Source organism: Manis pentadactyla, chromosome 12, assembly GCF_030020395.1.
Source record: "Manis pentadactyla isolate mManPen7 chromosome 12, mManPen7.hap1, whole genome shotgun sequence".
NCBI classification, from domain to species: Eukaryota; Metazoa; Chordata; class Mammalia; order Pholidota; family Manidae; genus Manis; species Manis pentadactyla.
The window spans coordinates 36,800,065-36,816,350 of NC_080030.1; the positions used below are offsets into that span (position 1 = coordinate 36,800,065).

General features: G+C 46.5%; 1 protein-coding gene across 4 annotated transcripts in view; it reads right to left on the reverse strand.

Moving 5' to 3' along the window:
* Positions 1 to 6,774: 6,774 nt before the first annotated feature.
* The window catches only part of TULP4 (TUB like protein 4), a 251,074-nt gene continuing 241,562 nt past the window's right edge, over positions 6,775 to 16,286 (reverse strand). For all 4 annotated transcript variants that reach the window (XM_036886749.2, XM_036886750.2, XM_057489071.1 and 1 more), the window contains 2 exons: positions 13,333 to 15,821; positions 6,775 to 11,598 (listed from right to left, as the gene is read on the reverse strand). In XM_036886749.2, the coding sequence (XP_036742644.1) occupies positions 11,482 to 11,598; positions 13,333 to 15,821 (2,606 nt within the window). In that variant the 3' untranslated portion in view covers positions 6,775 to 11,481. The remainder of the gene's footprint in view (positions 11,599 to 13,332; positions 15,822 to 16,286) is intronic.

The following is a 16,286-nucleotide window of genomic DNA, read 5'->3' on the forward strand; positions in this document are numbered from 1 at the left end:
GCTGCTAAGGTCTCTCAAAGTAGTTAGGCCACCACTCCCCATTCCCACAGTGGGATTCAGAATTCATTTTCCTCCGCAGGATGGTTTTACTATTTAGAAGTGGGAGAATTATTTACACATTTCAAAAGCAAGCAACCTGGTAACTGAGGGCATAGCCCTGGTACAGGGTAAGCATGATTTCCCTGAATTCATCTCTATCAGTGAAGAGAACCACTGTTCCAGCTCTACTACAGGAGATCTGAAGCTTTCAAGAATTCACCACGAGCCCTGCAGGAGCTGTTCTGTGCTCCCTGGGGACAAGCTTAAGCTACAGACTGAAAATTAGGTTTGTGATAAAATATTACGGTAACTAGAGCATGATCTACAGAGTATTTCCTAATTATCCTTCTCCCATCCCTTCTAGTGCCTCCTAAAATGCTTTTTTCCCTTGGGATGGTTTGCAAATATGCATACAGTTCAGCATGCCCTTTCCATTTTTGCAAGGTCAAATTAGAAACTGGGGTAAAATGCATGTTTTCTGGACAGCATTTGTTACTTCTTGTGTATTTATAATTTACAGTTGTAAGATATCCCTACTAATGTCAATTTATGGTACATTAGGGATAGGTTGGTTTCATTATGATAAAACCCAGGAAAATTAGAAATTTGCTTATTTAAACTGAGAGACCAAATATACAAATGTACAATGGCTAGAACCACACAATCCTTGACCTACAATGTGTAGTGACTATATGAGAAGCCAGCCTGTGCTAAGTCAGACTTGCAAGAAGTCAGACTGCAATCTAGCAACAATCCAGGAAAGAAAAAATAACCTATGTAACAATTAGCCCCAAAGGGCCAGGACTTAATTGAAAACTGACAGCTTCCCCAATTTAGTCCCCACTTCCAACTTACTACTAACCAGAGAGGGCTGAATATGCACCTCTAAGCCATCACATGAATGCCCCCTTCTAGTTGGCCACCTCCAGCTTCCCCGTGCCTACAGCCCCCATGGGGCAACCTGACACCGTTCCTTTCCTTACTACAAAGCTCCCCCACCCCCCTGCCTGCCTTTGGGTCTCCGCCAAGTGATGGGGGCTGACTCCCTTGCTACAGGAGCTCTGAAGAGAGAGCCTTTGCTGTCGTAATTTGGTTGCTCTTTGTTTATTGCCATTAAAGTGAAGCAAAAAAGAACCTCCAGATCATCTTGAGGCAACCCTGACCCCCAGGGCTGACTCTCTGGAGCCAAAAGGCACAGGTCAGAATCTCTCCAGCAGCACCTTTAGGACCCTCAGCCCCAGGCCTTTCCCAGGGAGTCCTCACCAGAGCCTTGGGAACCTCCCAGGAAAACACGGTGGAGCCTAGACCCCTTCAGTTAGGCAGTCCTCAGGTGCCTACCAGCTTTTAGGGACTCCCAAAGGACATTATTTGCAATCTGACTTTCTGGTCATATGAATACTCTCAGCATTTGAGTATTTTTGGCAACTGAAATGACAAGAAATCTTTTGCCAGAGCTCAGAAGAGACACTTACTTTTATGAGTGACCTCCCCAGCCAGTTGGAGGTCTATTTATGGCCACATTTCTGGCTATGAACTCCCAAGCCCTGGAGGGCACAAACCTCAGCATTGCACCCAGTGTCACCTACAGGCTTCAACCCAGGCAAATGCTTGGTTAACCCTAAGTGGTTCCTTCTCTAAACTAAGTGAAAGGTGATGTCTAGGGCCCCCAATTAAAAGGGAAGCAGAAATCTCAAAGTGTTAATTAGGAACAGAAGATGAGTGCAGTCAGAGTCTGGCATCCTCAGCCTCAGTTGTCTTGGAAAGACAGCTGAGTTGCAATTGCAAACTGAACAAGCTAAATACTTGTCCCTTGGTTGGTTCTAATGGACCAGAACTCACTTCTGTTTCAGTCAGCTTGGCTTTGTGAGAAAGCGTTCTGTAAAAACAAAACAACACAGCTTTACAGCTCAGCAAACATACTTCAGAGTTGAGCAAGGGTCACTTGCCTACAGAGGAGCTGAAGCAAAGTAGATCTTTTATTGCAGCAGGAGGGGGAAGAAACCTGCCCGAGGCTTTCCATAAAATTCACAGAAGGACAGAATTCAGAAGTTGGGAAGAATTTGGAGAGCCGAAGTTTTATTTCCCAAAGCTACTGATTCCTTTAGTCATTGGTCCTACAAGACCCTTAAAATAGGATTCTGAGGGCACAGCATTTGGGTCACACTGCACTGCGTTTTTTCCCGGTCACCAGGTTCAGCGTATTAGCCTGTTGAAGTAAAGGAAGCCTGCTTTAATGAGTCTGCATGACTACTGGGGAAGTCTGGAATATGTCCTGGGAAATATTTAGTCCAATCTCACTGTGGTTGTGCAACATGAAGCCCAGAGTTGAGTGGCCTCCCAAGGTTGCACAGTTTTTGGTGACAGATCTAGGACATGCTCCCTGATCTCTAGCTTTCAGCATACGCTGGGCTGCCTTTCCATGATCCGTGGCCAGTGACTAACCAAGCAGCTCCCGCTGATCCAGAGTCCTTCTACATGGTTAATGCAGTGTTGTCACACTTGCTGAAAGAGGGCCTTTGACCAGCCTTCCCATTCAAGTCTAGTGTCAGTTATAATTCTACCTCCAATGGCACACACTAGGCAGATCGTGCAGATAGCATCAGGTTTGTTAAGGAGATACATAAATACTTCATACATTTTTAATGAAATCTTAACTGTTTCCAAGAAAAGTGCCTGGGTGCTAATGCCTACATCCTTATTTTGCCCTGTGCCTACCTGTAACCTTGAAGTTCCAAAGATGAACAGCACGGAGTGTCTCCCAGTGGAGACAGGCAGGCTTACCCTAGCACCAGGTCTGAGCCAGGCTGAGCCTTTAGGATCCCGGACCCCAGCAGAGGCTTTCCCCCTTCTGGGAGACGGAGAAGTCTGGAATACTCCATGCATAAAGCGGCCTGAAGGGGGCCTCAGTGCAGGAAGGGCTCCAAGCCCCTTGGCTCTGTCCCTTGCAGCTCTTTGCCCCACCCATGTGGAAGTTTTGGGAATCGACTCTTTCCTTCCCTTCGGAGGGTGGCTAGTGTGGGACGCCCTGGGGACACTGCCCTCCTACCTGTGCTCTTCCCGGCTGCTGTATGCGATCTCCCTTTCCCCCGCGGCCAGGCAGGTCCCTCTTGAGGCAGCTCAGGCTCTCTCCTCTCTGACTCACTGAGGTTCTGTTCACCGCTGAGCCAGCCATGTCAGGAGTCTGGAAAGGACCCTGTCTTTGGAACATCAAATCCCTCGGGGGAAGCCTGCTGTGAAGGAGAGGAAGCTGAAGGCAGCCGTCTGGATGCTCACAGCCTCACCCTGGGCGCTGGGCTGGGGCCCGCTTCCTTGACAGCAGGTTCCCAGGGGCAGGGGTGGGGCTGGGGTCCGCTCACGGGGAGGCGGAGCTTGTCCTCTCTCATTTCTGATGCTTCACAGAAGCCCCTTTCCAAAGAGCAGCTGTGGTGGCCGATCTCAGATTTGCTCCTGGGTCTCTCACCTCCGTCTGGCATCCAGCAGTCTCAGGATTTTCTGCCTCAGATTTCCCCATCTCTAAACTGGGACCGAACATCCCCAAGGAGGGCTGGTGAAGAGGGATTTATAACATCACAAGAGCCTATCTTTTTCACAGTGGTTTGAGGAATTTGCTGTTATTATGGGGTTGGGCTGTTGGTCTCACTCTGACCTTTGCTTTATTTCTGGATTTTACACACAGAGCCATACACGCTGTGTTGTGACATTTACAAAGGAGAAGACCTGAGTAATTACTTTTTCACTGTGTCTGTAGTGTGTGTAGGGGTGGGCAAGAGGGAGGTGCAAAAAGTACCAGGCTCATATAAGTCTCTTGGTACAGATGCACTGTACCGAAGTACACCTGGCTGGTGTTAAAAAAGATTAATGTTTTCAAGTACAAGTTTACTAGTTCTTTATTCCAGAAAAATAAATCACACTTCACAAGAACAATCTCAAGTGAGAGGTGGGTCATAGAAGATCCTGAAGGCGACCTCTGGGGAGGCAGGAAACAGAGTTAATGCACAGTAAAGGAGAAACCACAGACCACCCAAGTGAGCTGGAGGCCAAACCTAAAGGAGGCATGGTAGGCCTGGGATCCCTGCACACAATGGGGAATGGTGTCGGGACTGGCCATTTCCTTTCTATCCTAGAGGAGAGTGGAAAGAGTAGCATGAGGTTCTCTCCACATCCCAGTGGTAGAAGGAAGTGGCAAATGGCTGGCATGACTATGAGAAGGCCACCTGATCAGTAGCTTGAAACCCTGCTATGCGGCCAGCCTGTCACCCAAGCTCCCCGCGTCTTTTTCAGGCTTAAGGAGCTGCATTTCTGCCTGCAGTGCAAATGCTGCATAACCACTGAGCTCAGAAGTGCCTGGACTAGAGCAAGAACTGACGACAACAGACCATCTGACTTTCTGACTACATCGGTTTGGGGAAAGGCACAGGCCTTTATATGGCAAAGAGAAAAATGCATCGTAAGGTGTTTGGAGAACGTCCTGAGAAATTTATAATAAATTTATCAGACTCATGTCTCCTTAAGATAGTAATTTCTCTCCTAACTTTTATAATTTCCTGAAGAACTCTTGCCTCAACAGCTTTCAAGGACTGAGTCTTGAAACTGCATTGAAGGCTCCCATCCCCTTTCGAGAGAAGTATCTGGAGAGGTGGCTATTCCCTCGCCTGATCATCTAAAGCCCTGAGAACCCGCTCCCTGTAGAGGAAGTGATGGGAAGAACAGAAAACCAACCCAGAACAAGGAAAGCAACAGGCATGCAGTAGAACTATTTTTCACATCTGATACCCAGTTTCCTGCTGGGGTACTGCTTCTAGGCTGGTGCACCTTCTATGATTGAAGCTATCATTCTGACAGGATCTTTAAGCAAATTTAAGAAATAAGCCTATTCTTCTGTGCAATGAGCAACTGTTCTAAGATACTCAGATAAGCAAATCCACACAGACCTGTTCCTTTGTGACAGCCGGTAATAGAGCCTGTGAGACATACGTGCAATCTTCTGACAACTCAAGAATGAGCCCTCACTCAGTGGTGCAGAGGGTGGCCCCTCCGATTGCCTCTTTTCCTGGGAGATGACTAAGTAGCTCATAGCTCATTATAGGCAAATCATTACAGAACACCAGTGAGAAGCTGGGCGTAAACTAGGTCTGTTCATTAATGTGACCCAGAAATCTAAGATTCAATTTTCAGGATTGTTTTTTGCTTATGGAATCCAGACATCATTTCAAACACAAAATGCTTCGATTTTCTTCTGAAAGGAAAGGAAGGCAGAAGGTTATCTATGTTACATAGGAGTTTGGAGATTTAGCTCTGCATTCTTGGAACACTGCAATACAATCTCCATGTGGCAGTCATTTCTCTTCTACTGTGAGTTTTTGGGGCTAGGGTATTAGAGCTAAGTTGATTCTTTTTTTTAAAGCTGCAGGAAAAGGACATTGAACACTACAATAACAATAGGTTGCATCCTTTCCAAAATAATTTTGCAGAAGGAAAGGGATTTACTATGTTTTCTTACCAGGCTTCACAAATTAATCACTTATGGAGACACTGAAGCACACTGAATGGCCCCCAAGCTGACTGTGGGGCTGGTGGGTAAAGCAGTGCTACACATGGGTCCTCAGCACAGACCCAGACACAGCCTTGCCCTTACGGTTTTGGTCCCTTGTTTTTTTTTGGTGGGGAGAGAAATGTTTGTTTTCAACCAGGTCTCTTTGCTACTTGCTTTTAAGTGATGAAGATACAATGAATATTAACTTGAAGTTCACAAACTTTCATAATAAAATGAGATATATTTTGATTCTTACACAAAATTCAGGTCAGTTAGCCTTGGATGACTACTACTATATAAAGCACAGATTTTAAAAATATCATTAATATACAGTTACATGAGTGACATTGTGGTTACTGGATTCCCCCCATTATCAAGTCCCCACAATATACCCCATTATAGTCACTGTCCATCAGCGTAGTAAGATGCTATAGAATCACTACTTGTCTTCTCTGTGTTGTACTGCCTTCCCCATGCCCCCCAACTATATTATGTGTAAAGCACAGATTTATAGTCCTGATTGTCTTAAAACTTAATGCACGATTAGAATTTGTTAGCGTTCACAGTGGTTTTTGGTTGTCTCCTAAAACCTAAGTGATCACATGTCTATTTTTACCTCTGAAAAAACCAAAAGGGGGTTCTGTAAATGTGCATGTGAACCCCAGTATCTACAGATGAGCCTCCTGTGATGCCCAAATCTCTGCCTCCCTCCCATGGTCACAGAGACTCCAGGGCAGAGCACAGAACAGCACCAAGACTCATTAGTCATAACAGCCATTGACAGTTATATCAGCACTTACAATGGAATTGCTCAAAATCTTTATTATGTCTCCTTCGAAGTAACAAAGGTGTCATGTATTTAGCACCTCTAATCTTGTAGGTGCTATGACAGATGATACATCGTGAATGGGGTCCTCTTTAAAAAAACAAGAAAAAGCAGAAACAAACATGAACTCAAACCAGCTCATCAAGAAGACAGCATAACCTCTTTTGCAAGTAGCAAAGAGACCTGGTTGAAAACAAACATTTCTTCCCCTTCCAAAAAAAGAACAATGGCGATAAGGATCTCAGGGTGTCCAGTAACTACTGGAAGTACCCCAGTGATCAGAGAAGCAGCTGGAGAACATTGGGTCATTTGACAGCGAGGAGTGCTTTCTTCTCAAAGGACTCATTCCGACACCTGAATTCTGTACACAAACCGGTTTTTGATCTGCAAAATTTTATTAAGCAATAGCTGGACAACTCTTACAACTTGAAATCATCAAGAAAAAAATAAGGAGCTTAATCCTTCTCAATAATAAAGACAGAAAATAATTTAGACAAACCACATCATTTTGAATGCAAACCATTAATGCCTTCTAGAATACCTCCTGCACAATCTAATACACAAAATACAGAAGAAGAGAGGCAAATAAGGGTGAGCTCGTTAGAATGCAACTGGGAATCTGAACAGATCTTGCTTGGAAAGTAACACATAGTTGGATGCTGAGTTGAAAAACAAACAAACCAACATTAGAGAGACTGAGGCGTGCAGAGTGGCGCGCGCCATTCCCAAGGTTTGGACAAGAACATGCTGGTGGTCTGGTTTGGTCTGGGACCTGTGCACCTGCATTGTGCACTTCCAATTAAAAAAGAAAAAGAAAAAAAGAAAATGCCAGTAGTAATAAACTCAGAAATTATGTCCAAATTTACAGTACCAAAATAATGCATTTATAAACAAATGCAAAAACAATACCCCTTTGGTAAATAATACAGTGCCTTTTTCAGTCAAACGCATAACCCATGCTTTTCTACAACATGAAAAAAAATTATCTACAATAAACAACAAGATCTTAGAACCCTCCCCTCCCCTTTAAAAGAACTTGTAAACAGAAAATATAGGTACAAGTAAAGTTACAATAAAATTGCACGAAGCCAAAGAAACAAAAACAAAATAAGCCACAACCCTTCAGAATTTTATCAGCCGTGGATAATACAAATGGTGAAGAGTTTTGAGTTGTGTGCTGTTACCAAATCCCAGGAACTCAACGTTTTTGACACATTTTGTCTCAACTTTGTTCATAACCACTGACTTGGCCAAGAGATAGATTGCCCCCGCAGGGACACAAAGGGGTTCCTTTTCAAGAAATCTTTTGAACTTGAAGGTGTGACACTGCAGAGCACACCCCAAAATTCAAGCCAATCTAGGCAGATATTCCTTTGTTCTTTTTTCAACCCACTCTACAGTCTTTGGGGTAAGTGGTGACTTATTTTAGGGCTGTTCTCAAGGGTGTCCACCGAGCAGGGCACGCGCCTGGGGAAGCCCTTCTGTCTTACCTGGAAATGGTGCTTTTGTGTAATTTAATAAAAACAAAGATGATTCCAAATGCATTTGCTTCTAAAGGTGAACCTGCTAAAGATACGATTTTAAATGCACTGGTTTACATTCAGTAGATGATAGCTCATTACCATAGGAAAATACTTCTTTACAAAAAGGTAGTATCTTGAAACATACCTTCCAAGTTTGTAATATGGAATGAAGAAGCTGTCACATTTTGAGCCCTCAGGCTGCTAGAGTGGGACAGGAGTTTAGATGATTAACCAGGCCACCTCTTTCATTTTATAGATGGGTAAGAATAGGCCCAAGGACCTCCTCCAACTCTTTGGAAGAGCAGGCTTGAACCTGGGTCCCCCTGACTTTCTGCTATGACATCATGGACGTATGTGTTTGGATAAAGTACTAATCTGCAAAATCTTGACTTCTACTGTCATTAAGAGCTTTGACATTTTCTTGCTTCCTTGGTACCAATTTTTCTTTGGACATACATTCAATGGGTATACTGTACACCAATCTATGCCTTTGGTTTGATGAGGTTAGAGTTAAAACAAATTTAAAATTGGGTTTATGCCTCATTAATATACCACTTCCCTCAAAAAAGCATGGATTCTTTAATTAGTTGACTAGTGGACTAATGTTTTTAAGTTTAGAGATACAATAAGGTATCTTAATACTCATAAATTGCTATTAATAAACATGAAGTACCTAGAATTCTGCTGTTTAAAGAATTCTGCTGACTTTATTAGCGTTTAATAGATTGGGACTGACTGAATGAAAACAATTTTTAGAATAAGTAAAACCATCACCATTAACTTAAAAGACCTCATTACAACTCCCGCCGACTTCTGCAGAAGAGCCCTGGGCCGAGGGGCCCCGCCCCCAGCCCTCCTGTGGGCGGGATGAGTGGAGGCGGGCAGGGCAGCTCCCTCAGAGGCCACGCCCCAGAATGTAAAACAGCCGAGACTGCAGCGTTTGTCTCCCTCCACAGGAGAAAAGGCCTTTGGGGGAGTGAGCTAAATTTAGCTAGTTGATGATTTGTTTCAAATACTCACTTTTTCTTCACACATTTATTTGTAGTTTTTATTCCAACTATTTCCACCTATATTTATTCTTACTCTAAAAAATTCTAAAATGTACCCTTTTACGGTCTTTATATCTCAAAAACCAATCAGAACTGTAACAACTGAAGCTGATTACTAGTAATCCCTTGCTTGGCTCCTCTCCTAATAAGCCTGCCCTCTTCATTTCATATCACCTTTTATTTTTGATTAAAAATAAAATTTTCAAAAGGGGTAATATTATTTTAGGATATGCTATCTCAAATCTTCTTCTTTGTATATAATCAATACCACAAAATGCAAAAAAAGAATTATTTTTAAAGGATTACTAGGAATTTTTTTCCCAATCAGAAAAAGTTACAAATTGTCCAGCAAAAAAACCTCCTGTCATATTCTCTTTATTTCTTGCGGCAAAACATACTGCTACCAAATAAGTCGTTACAAACATACTATTTTTCTAAATAAATAATAAAATGGGCATAACTCACCAGCACATAGTAACAAAATAATTCCTAAGAATAGTATTAAAGCAAGATAAATAATTACCTCTTGGACAATAAAACAAAGGAATTGCATTTAAATTATTTTAGAAATAGGCCATAACCATTATTGCACAACTAAAAGTAAGCATGGAAACATCACATCAAGCTACAGAAACTCATATAAAAGACTTACATAAATCTGAATGCATTGCTAAATTCTTTCTGGAAGAATTTACCCACCAAAGAATCAGGTTCAATATTTTAAAATATAAAATGGGAAACTCTGGTTTGGGAGATGTCTTTCATCATATTTAAAAACACTGTGTTTCTTTGGGGTCTAGAAAGAATGGTGAGTGACATCGTCTTGCTCTGGCAAAGGAAGGGGCCAGATTCTTTTCTAATTTTTAAACCCAAACAGGAAATTTTAAAAATACATATTTTGAAAATACTTTTCTGCAATTATCTTCCACTTGTCTGTTCTCAAACAAAATCCGAATTTTGGACCCTAAGCCAGTAGCCAGTTATTGTGCTCCTGCCCTAAGCAACATCAGAGATATAAAGAAAGAAAGAAAGAAAGAAAGAAAGAAACGAGCTGGGTCTGGTCACCAGGACTGCATACTGCCCGACAAGGTGGCACCGCACGAGGGGAGGTGGGAAAAGATCCTCTTAGTGGCTTTTTTTTTTCCTGCAATTTATATAGAGTAGTCAACCAACTACCGTAAGTACTACAATTTAAATAATGTTTTCCCAGTGGCTTATCTCCTCAGTAAACAGTCTATACAATTAATAAACAACTTTTTTTCCTAGAGAAGACTGTGGGGCTTTTGTCAAAGAATTATGTAGGATGATAACTCTCTTTGAATACCCTGGCAAATGTTTAAAAATTTTGGGTTACATTTCTAATCTATTGGAAAACATCTCTAATCAACTGAATTTTGATGTAGCCGAGAAGAGGAAAGGAGTGTTTTCAAATTGGTATCATCAGCATTGGGAAGAGAAAGTGTAGAACACTGGCATCTAACGGGAAAGATAATGTCCACTATCAACATTTCCCAGATTAAACAATAGAAGGGGGGAGGGAATAAAGGCTGCTTCTCAGCAAGTGGGTGGGTATCCAGTGACTTACCACTGCACTGGGTGAGAAACGCGCCACCCACCACACTCTGGGGTCGTCCCACTCTTGGCTTGTACCTTCTCCTGAAGGCAGTCACACTGAACCTATGGAATTTGGACATGTTACAAAACTAGTGGATTCTTCAATGTAAACATCCCCCTGCAGAGGAGCATAGCCCTTGGACTATTTCAAGTCATACTGCACGACCCCCGCAAGCACATGTGCAGGAGGGCCTCCTCCCCAGCAGCCCTCCCCGACTTCAACGGGAGCAGGGCGTCTTCACACATGGTAATAGCACCCCCATCAAAAGCCTACTTTTATTAGTCAAACACAGTGCATTTGCCAAAATACCCTTCATTAATCAAGTCACCTTTGGGAGAGTAACATAGTATGTATGAATTAAACATTTTCCTCCCCAAGAGAACCTGTACCTTCAGGATTTTTGGTTGTCTTTTAAAGAAGTTTTTTACACTAGTGGTGATATTGGAGGAGTAATAAAAGTTGGATGTTGTGTAGAATGAAAATAACACCTACTCCCTGGTATGAAAGAACTGCGGGCCATGAGGCAGTCGGTCCATCTTCCTTCTGAAGGGCCCCTTGACCCAGTAGCAGACACTGCAAGCCCAGACGGACGTTATCGATCACACTTCCTAGAACACCAGGTGCCTTGCACCCTTACCTCCCAAATACCACTCTCCTGCATTTTGTTTTTGTTTACAAAGAAAGAAGAAAGAAAGACAATAAAGGATAATAAAAGTCCAAATGAATGACAAGGATTACAGATCAATGCCCTCTCCTGGGCCGGACAGACTTTCCCAGTTTGGCTCTTGTCTTCTGATCTCCAGGCACCGGAGCCCGTGAGGGCTCCCCTGGTATCTCCAATCAGACCTCTTGGAAAGGGCTCCTTTGCCTCTCTTTCTCCTCCCCATCTGGCCTCTTCATTTCAGGCGCTGAGTCACATTGGCCAGGGCGACTGCGAAGGCCTGCACAGCTGAGAAGGGGTACTGGAAGTCCAGAATGTACGCATTGCCATCGATCCTTCCAAACTGCATCACCTGGGGGGAGGAGGGGGTGGTGAAGCAAAGACATTACAGGAAGACAAGGTGGAAACAGGGCAACCAGGTCTGAGCAGCTCTGGAGGGAAGCAGACCACACTGTCTTGGAGAGAGATTTGCCGACAAAAGGACTATGATCAAGCTATGCTCTTGATCCAACTATGAGTCTGTTGGGAACAAAGGAACAAAGGAACAGAGGGACGAGTTAAATAGTGTAGTGAGGAGACAAGGAGCGACATTCACAGCATGAAAAGCTCCAGAGGGCAAATGAAGACGCTTCCTCACCAAGGACACAGAAAGGAGAAAGAAAAGGAGAAAGATGCTCTACAGGCTAAAAGATGCTTAAGGGAAACTTCAACTATAATTGTCAAATATCTCTGCTCAGAGAGGGAGAAACACAGGACACCTCTTTTCCATCAAGCTCCACCTCCCCAGCCTGCTCCCCTCTATCATTTCAGTACTGTGACCACATCGTATTGTATGTATTTGTTAATGGTCTTTCTTTCATTTTTGTGAACTCCATGAGGACAGGAACTTTCTCTGTTTCCCTCACTGATATTATTTTAGCGCTTGGAGCAGCAGTTGGCAAAATCTCTGTAAAGGGCTGATAATGAGTATTTAAGGCTTGTAGTCACTTGTCCTTTAACATAGCTACTTAATTCTGCTGCTGCAGGGCAAAAGCAGCCACAGATAATACTTAAGTATATGGGTGTGGCTGTGTTCCAATAAAACTTTATTTATAAAAAGCAGCAGCAGGCCAGACTGGTCCTCAGGCCACTGTTTGCCAACTCTCAGCTCAGGCATAAGGAAGATGCTCCATAAATATTTTTTGAGAGTGAATTAATGAAAATGAGATTTAAACAGGAAAGGAAATTCCCGGGATGGTAGATAAAGGTAGTCCCAGAATAGCCATGCAGCAGGGCCAAGAGCAGCCATACCCCACAGGGGCAGGAAGAACTGACAGATTACCCAGTGTGTTGAACTGTACCAAGAGGAGACTTAAACTTTGCCAGCAAACCCAGGAGTGACTTAATAGCAAATCCACAGAGAAATAAGCAGATAAACAAACAAAAACTGGGTGATTATTGTCTAGGGAAAAAACTATAGGCTAAAAAAAGTAAATGTAATGAAGCCCTAATACATGGCTCAGCTGCGAAATGGTATTAATTGGCATAACGAGGTAACCAGTGAGTACTGATTTAACTGAGAAGAGGGGAAGGGGAAGCTCATGTGTGCACTGATGGGGGTGGGGGAGAAGAAAATCAACCCTCATGTAACTTGGGAAGAAGTCAGCACATGATGCCCCTAACTGAAAACCAGTGAGTAGAAGTAGGACCATGTGTTCCTTACAAATACGGTGTCAAATACCAAAAAAGCAAACAGTCGGGAGAATATGCCTCTGCGAAAGCAGGTTTTGGGAGTGGACAGGGGCTGGGAAGGGGCCTGCTGGTTTTCCTCATGGGCCTCCTGTAATCATTTGACTTAAAAAAATCAGTACATGTGTTACTTTGATGGGAAAAAATGAAAGCCAGCCATAGGCATACTACAGACTACAACCCCGACCAGCCCCCCAGAGGAGGTATCACTGATTTCCACATTTTCCCATTTGGCCTTTCGAAGAATGTTCCCAGACACCACGGCACTGATACACTTCACTGGGTTTTTAAAAACCCACAGGGACCTGTCAAGATGAGAAAGTAGTGATCCTGGCCATGCCCAGGGGCATGCTCTCACCTGCCGCCCCTCCAGCTCGATCTGGAAGTTCTTTGCCGACTCCTGGGTCACCCGCCCCCCAAAGTCCAGCTGGTACACCTGCGTGGCCTCATTCCACAGCGGCTGCTTGTTGGCCATGACATACACGAAGCCTTGGCTGCCCAGCCGTCCGTCCTCCTTCTCGCTGGCTTTCCGGCACTTGAACTCCTCCAGCTCACTGGCGGTGCGCAGGTTCCTCTTGCTCTTCCAGCCCTTCTTGCTGCCCTGGCTCTGATTCATCAGCTCGTCCCCGCTGATGAACAGTTCTGGCTCGCTCTCCGAGCTGTCCTGGAACTCACTCGTCTTACTCAGCTTCTTGGACTTGAGCTGGTCTTTCTGACTCTTCACTTTCTTCTTCTCTCTCCCCAGGCGGGGGCTGGAGATCAGGGAATTGAAGTCACTCAGAGTCCGAGCCTCTTTCTTCACTTTGCCCTCAGTGATGGCCTGAACATTCCCTTCCTCCGCTCTGCTGTCCAGGCGCTTCCGGTTCTTCTTCCCGAATTTCTCTGTCCGCTGGGGGACTGGGCTTTCCGTCAGGGAGAGGACTTCCTGGAAGTTGTCTGCAGTCTCTACCATCACCTCTGTACCCAGGTGGCTTTGCAGGTCGGTGGGCGGCGGGGACACGAGGGGCTTCTCCACCACCAAGTGTGCCTTGGCAGGGAGAGTGCTCTGGGGGTTCTGCACGGGCGGGCACGCGCTGTAGGAATTCCAGGGGTGCAAGGCGATAGGTGGCAGCTGTAAACTCGAGCAGGTGCTGCTTCCTGGGTACATGGGGGGCAAGGTACAGTAGGAGAGGCTGGGCGGGTAGGCCGGCTGAAGAACCACGGCGGACTCCTGTTGTGCAAACTGTGTTGGGGACAGGGCGTCCTTTGGGGTGCAGGGAGCCTGCACTCCCGGCAAAGGGGGGGTGTTATAGCTGGATCCAGGGTAGGGCACTCCCATCCCATAGCCTGTTTGGAAAGTGGCAGTAGGGCTGGAGGGAGGTTTGGGGGAGACGAAGGGCACTCGGGACACATCCAGGTGCTGCTGGCTCTGCCCGACCATCAGAGTGGGCAGTTTCAGGGGGTTGGGCACTGCAGGCTGTGCTGTCCTTTCCTGAGGAACCCAGACGTCCTCCCCGAGCACAGGGTCCCACTGGTACGGGGGTAGCCGTTTCGCAGGCACAGCAGCTTCGCCAAGCGCAGGGTGCCTCAGGGGCTTCTCCACCTGGCAGTGCTGGGCCAGCGCCTCGTCCTCGGTGAAGGCCGAGTTGACGTAGTCGGCGCGCTCGCGAGCGCCGTCGGGCGGGCTCAGGAGGCTGTAGGACGACTGGGAGGCCAGCGGGGAGGCGCTGGCTTGCGCGCCCCCCGCACCCGGCTCCTGCCGGCCCGCTGCGCCGCCGCTACACTGGCTGCAGGTGTACAGCGCGGTCGGGGGCCGCGCGGGGAACGGTGCCGCGCCCTTCGGCTTGGCCGGGTGCTGCGGCAGGGTGCGCGGGGACTCGGCCAGCTGCGCTGCCTTGAGTGCCACCTCGCGGTTGTTCCTGCGCAGCGTGGCGTGGATGAGGCTGTCGGGCCTCTGCGCTGTGCCCCGGCAGGAGGCCAGAGGGCCTGCGATGTCGGGGTATGGGGGAGGGTCCCCCGTGGGGATGGAGTAGCGCGGGATGGTCAGGCGGTTCAGGGTCGCACTGGTGCAGGGCTGGGGGACCTTCTTCTCAGTGGCAGTGAGCCTCAGGGTGGCTGAGCTGCCGGGGCCGGGGAGGGTGTAGGTGTTCTGGGCGCAGAGCATCCGGGTCCGGGGCCGGCACACCTCCTCCACGTTGCCGCTGCTGTCGAAGGTGGTGATCCTCTCGTAGCCCAGGGGTGTCTGGAAGTGCGCCGCCGTGGGGTACAGTGAGAAGTCGCCCTTCTTCAGGCACACATCCACTGGGGGTTGTGGGGGAGGCAGCGGGGGTGGGGGTGCCGCGGTGGTGGGGGCGGCAGGGATGGTTCCTGGGTAGGGCGGTGGGGGGTTCATCTTTGCCACCTGGACCTCCTGAGGGGCACTGAACACCACGGCGTCCCCCTCGGCAGCCAGCTGCGGCACTGGCCGCAGGGCCTTGGCTGATTTCTGCAGATGGTCGTGGTCCCGGTCTCCATGGTCCACCACCGACAGCTGGATGGCCCCCTGTGAGGGCGGTGGCAGGGACAACTGCGGGGGTGTCGGGATGATGCGGCCCATCTCCACACCCCCGAAGATCACCTGTCCAGGGCTGGAGTAGCGGTTGGAGATTGGGTACTGGGTGGCATTGTCACTTGCGTGCTCAGCTGTCCCCACTGCCGTCGTCTGATTAGTCAGGACATCCAGCTGCACGTTCTGATTGGCCAGCAGAGACTGCACCAGTCCTATGCTCTGCGTGGGGGACATAGCTTGAGCAGAGCTGTGGATGGGTGCGATGGGGATGTTCACGGTACAAGGGGGGTTGTTCTCAGGTACACCAGAGGCTCCCGTCACTGTCAGGAAATAAGAGAAACCAACTGCTTACAAAACAGTGTCATGAAACCGGGTCAAAATAAATACATCTCAACTCACCCACTTCTTTTGCCTACAGAATGCATCTGCTGTAGATGGAGATGTGCTTACTGGTGAAAAGCTGAACCATTCACACAAGTTATATGAAATTTCTCTAATTTTCTAGGACACAGGCAATTGGGTTCTGCAGTGTGTGGTCCCACTAGCTAAGGGAACTGTCAAAACTTTTCAACACACTTACCAACCTTCTGAATTTGGTTCCGTGTACCAAATACTTAATTTGATTCTTAAAAATGCTGTTTACTCATGATATTAATAAAAAAGCTCACTCTTTCATGCAAGAGGGCAATGGTACAGCATGAAATTCCACTACAGACTCATAATGCCAAGGCTTCCATGAATGTTTATCCACAGTTATGTTTTGGTTAATGTGAGAAGTATCATGC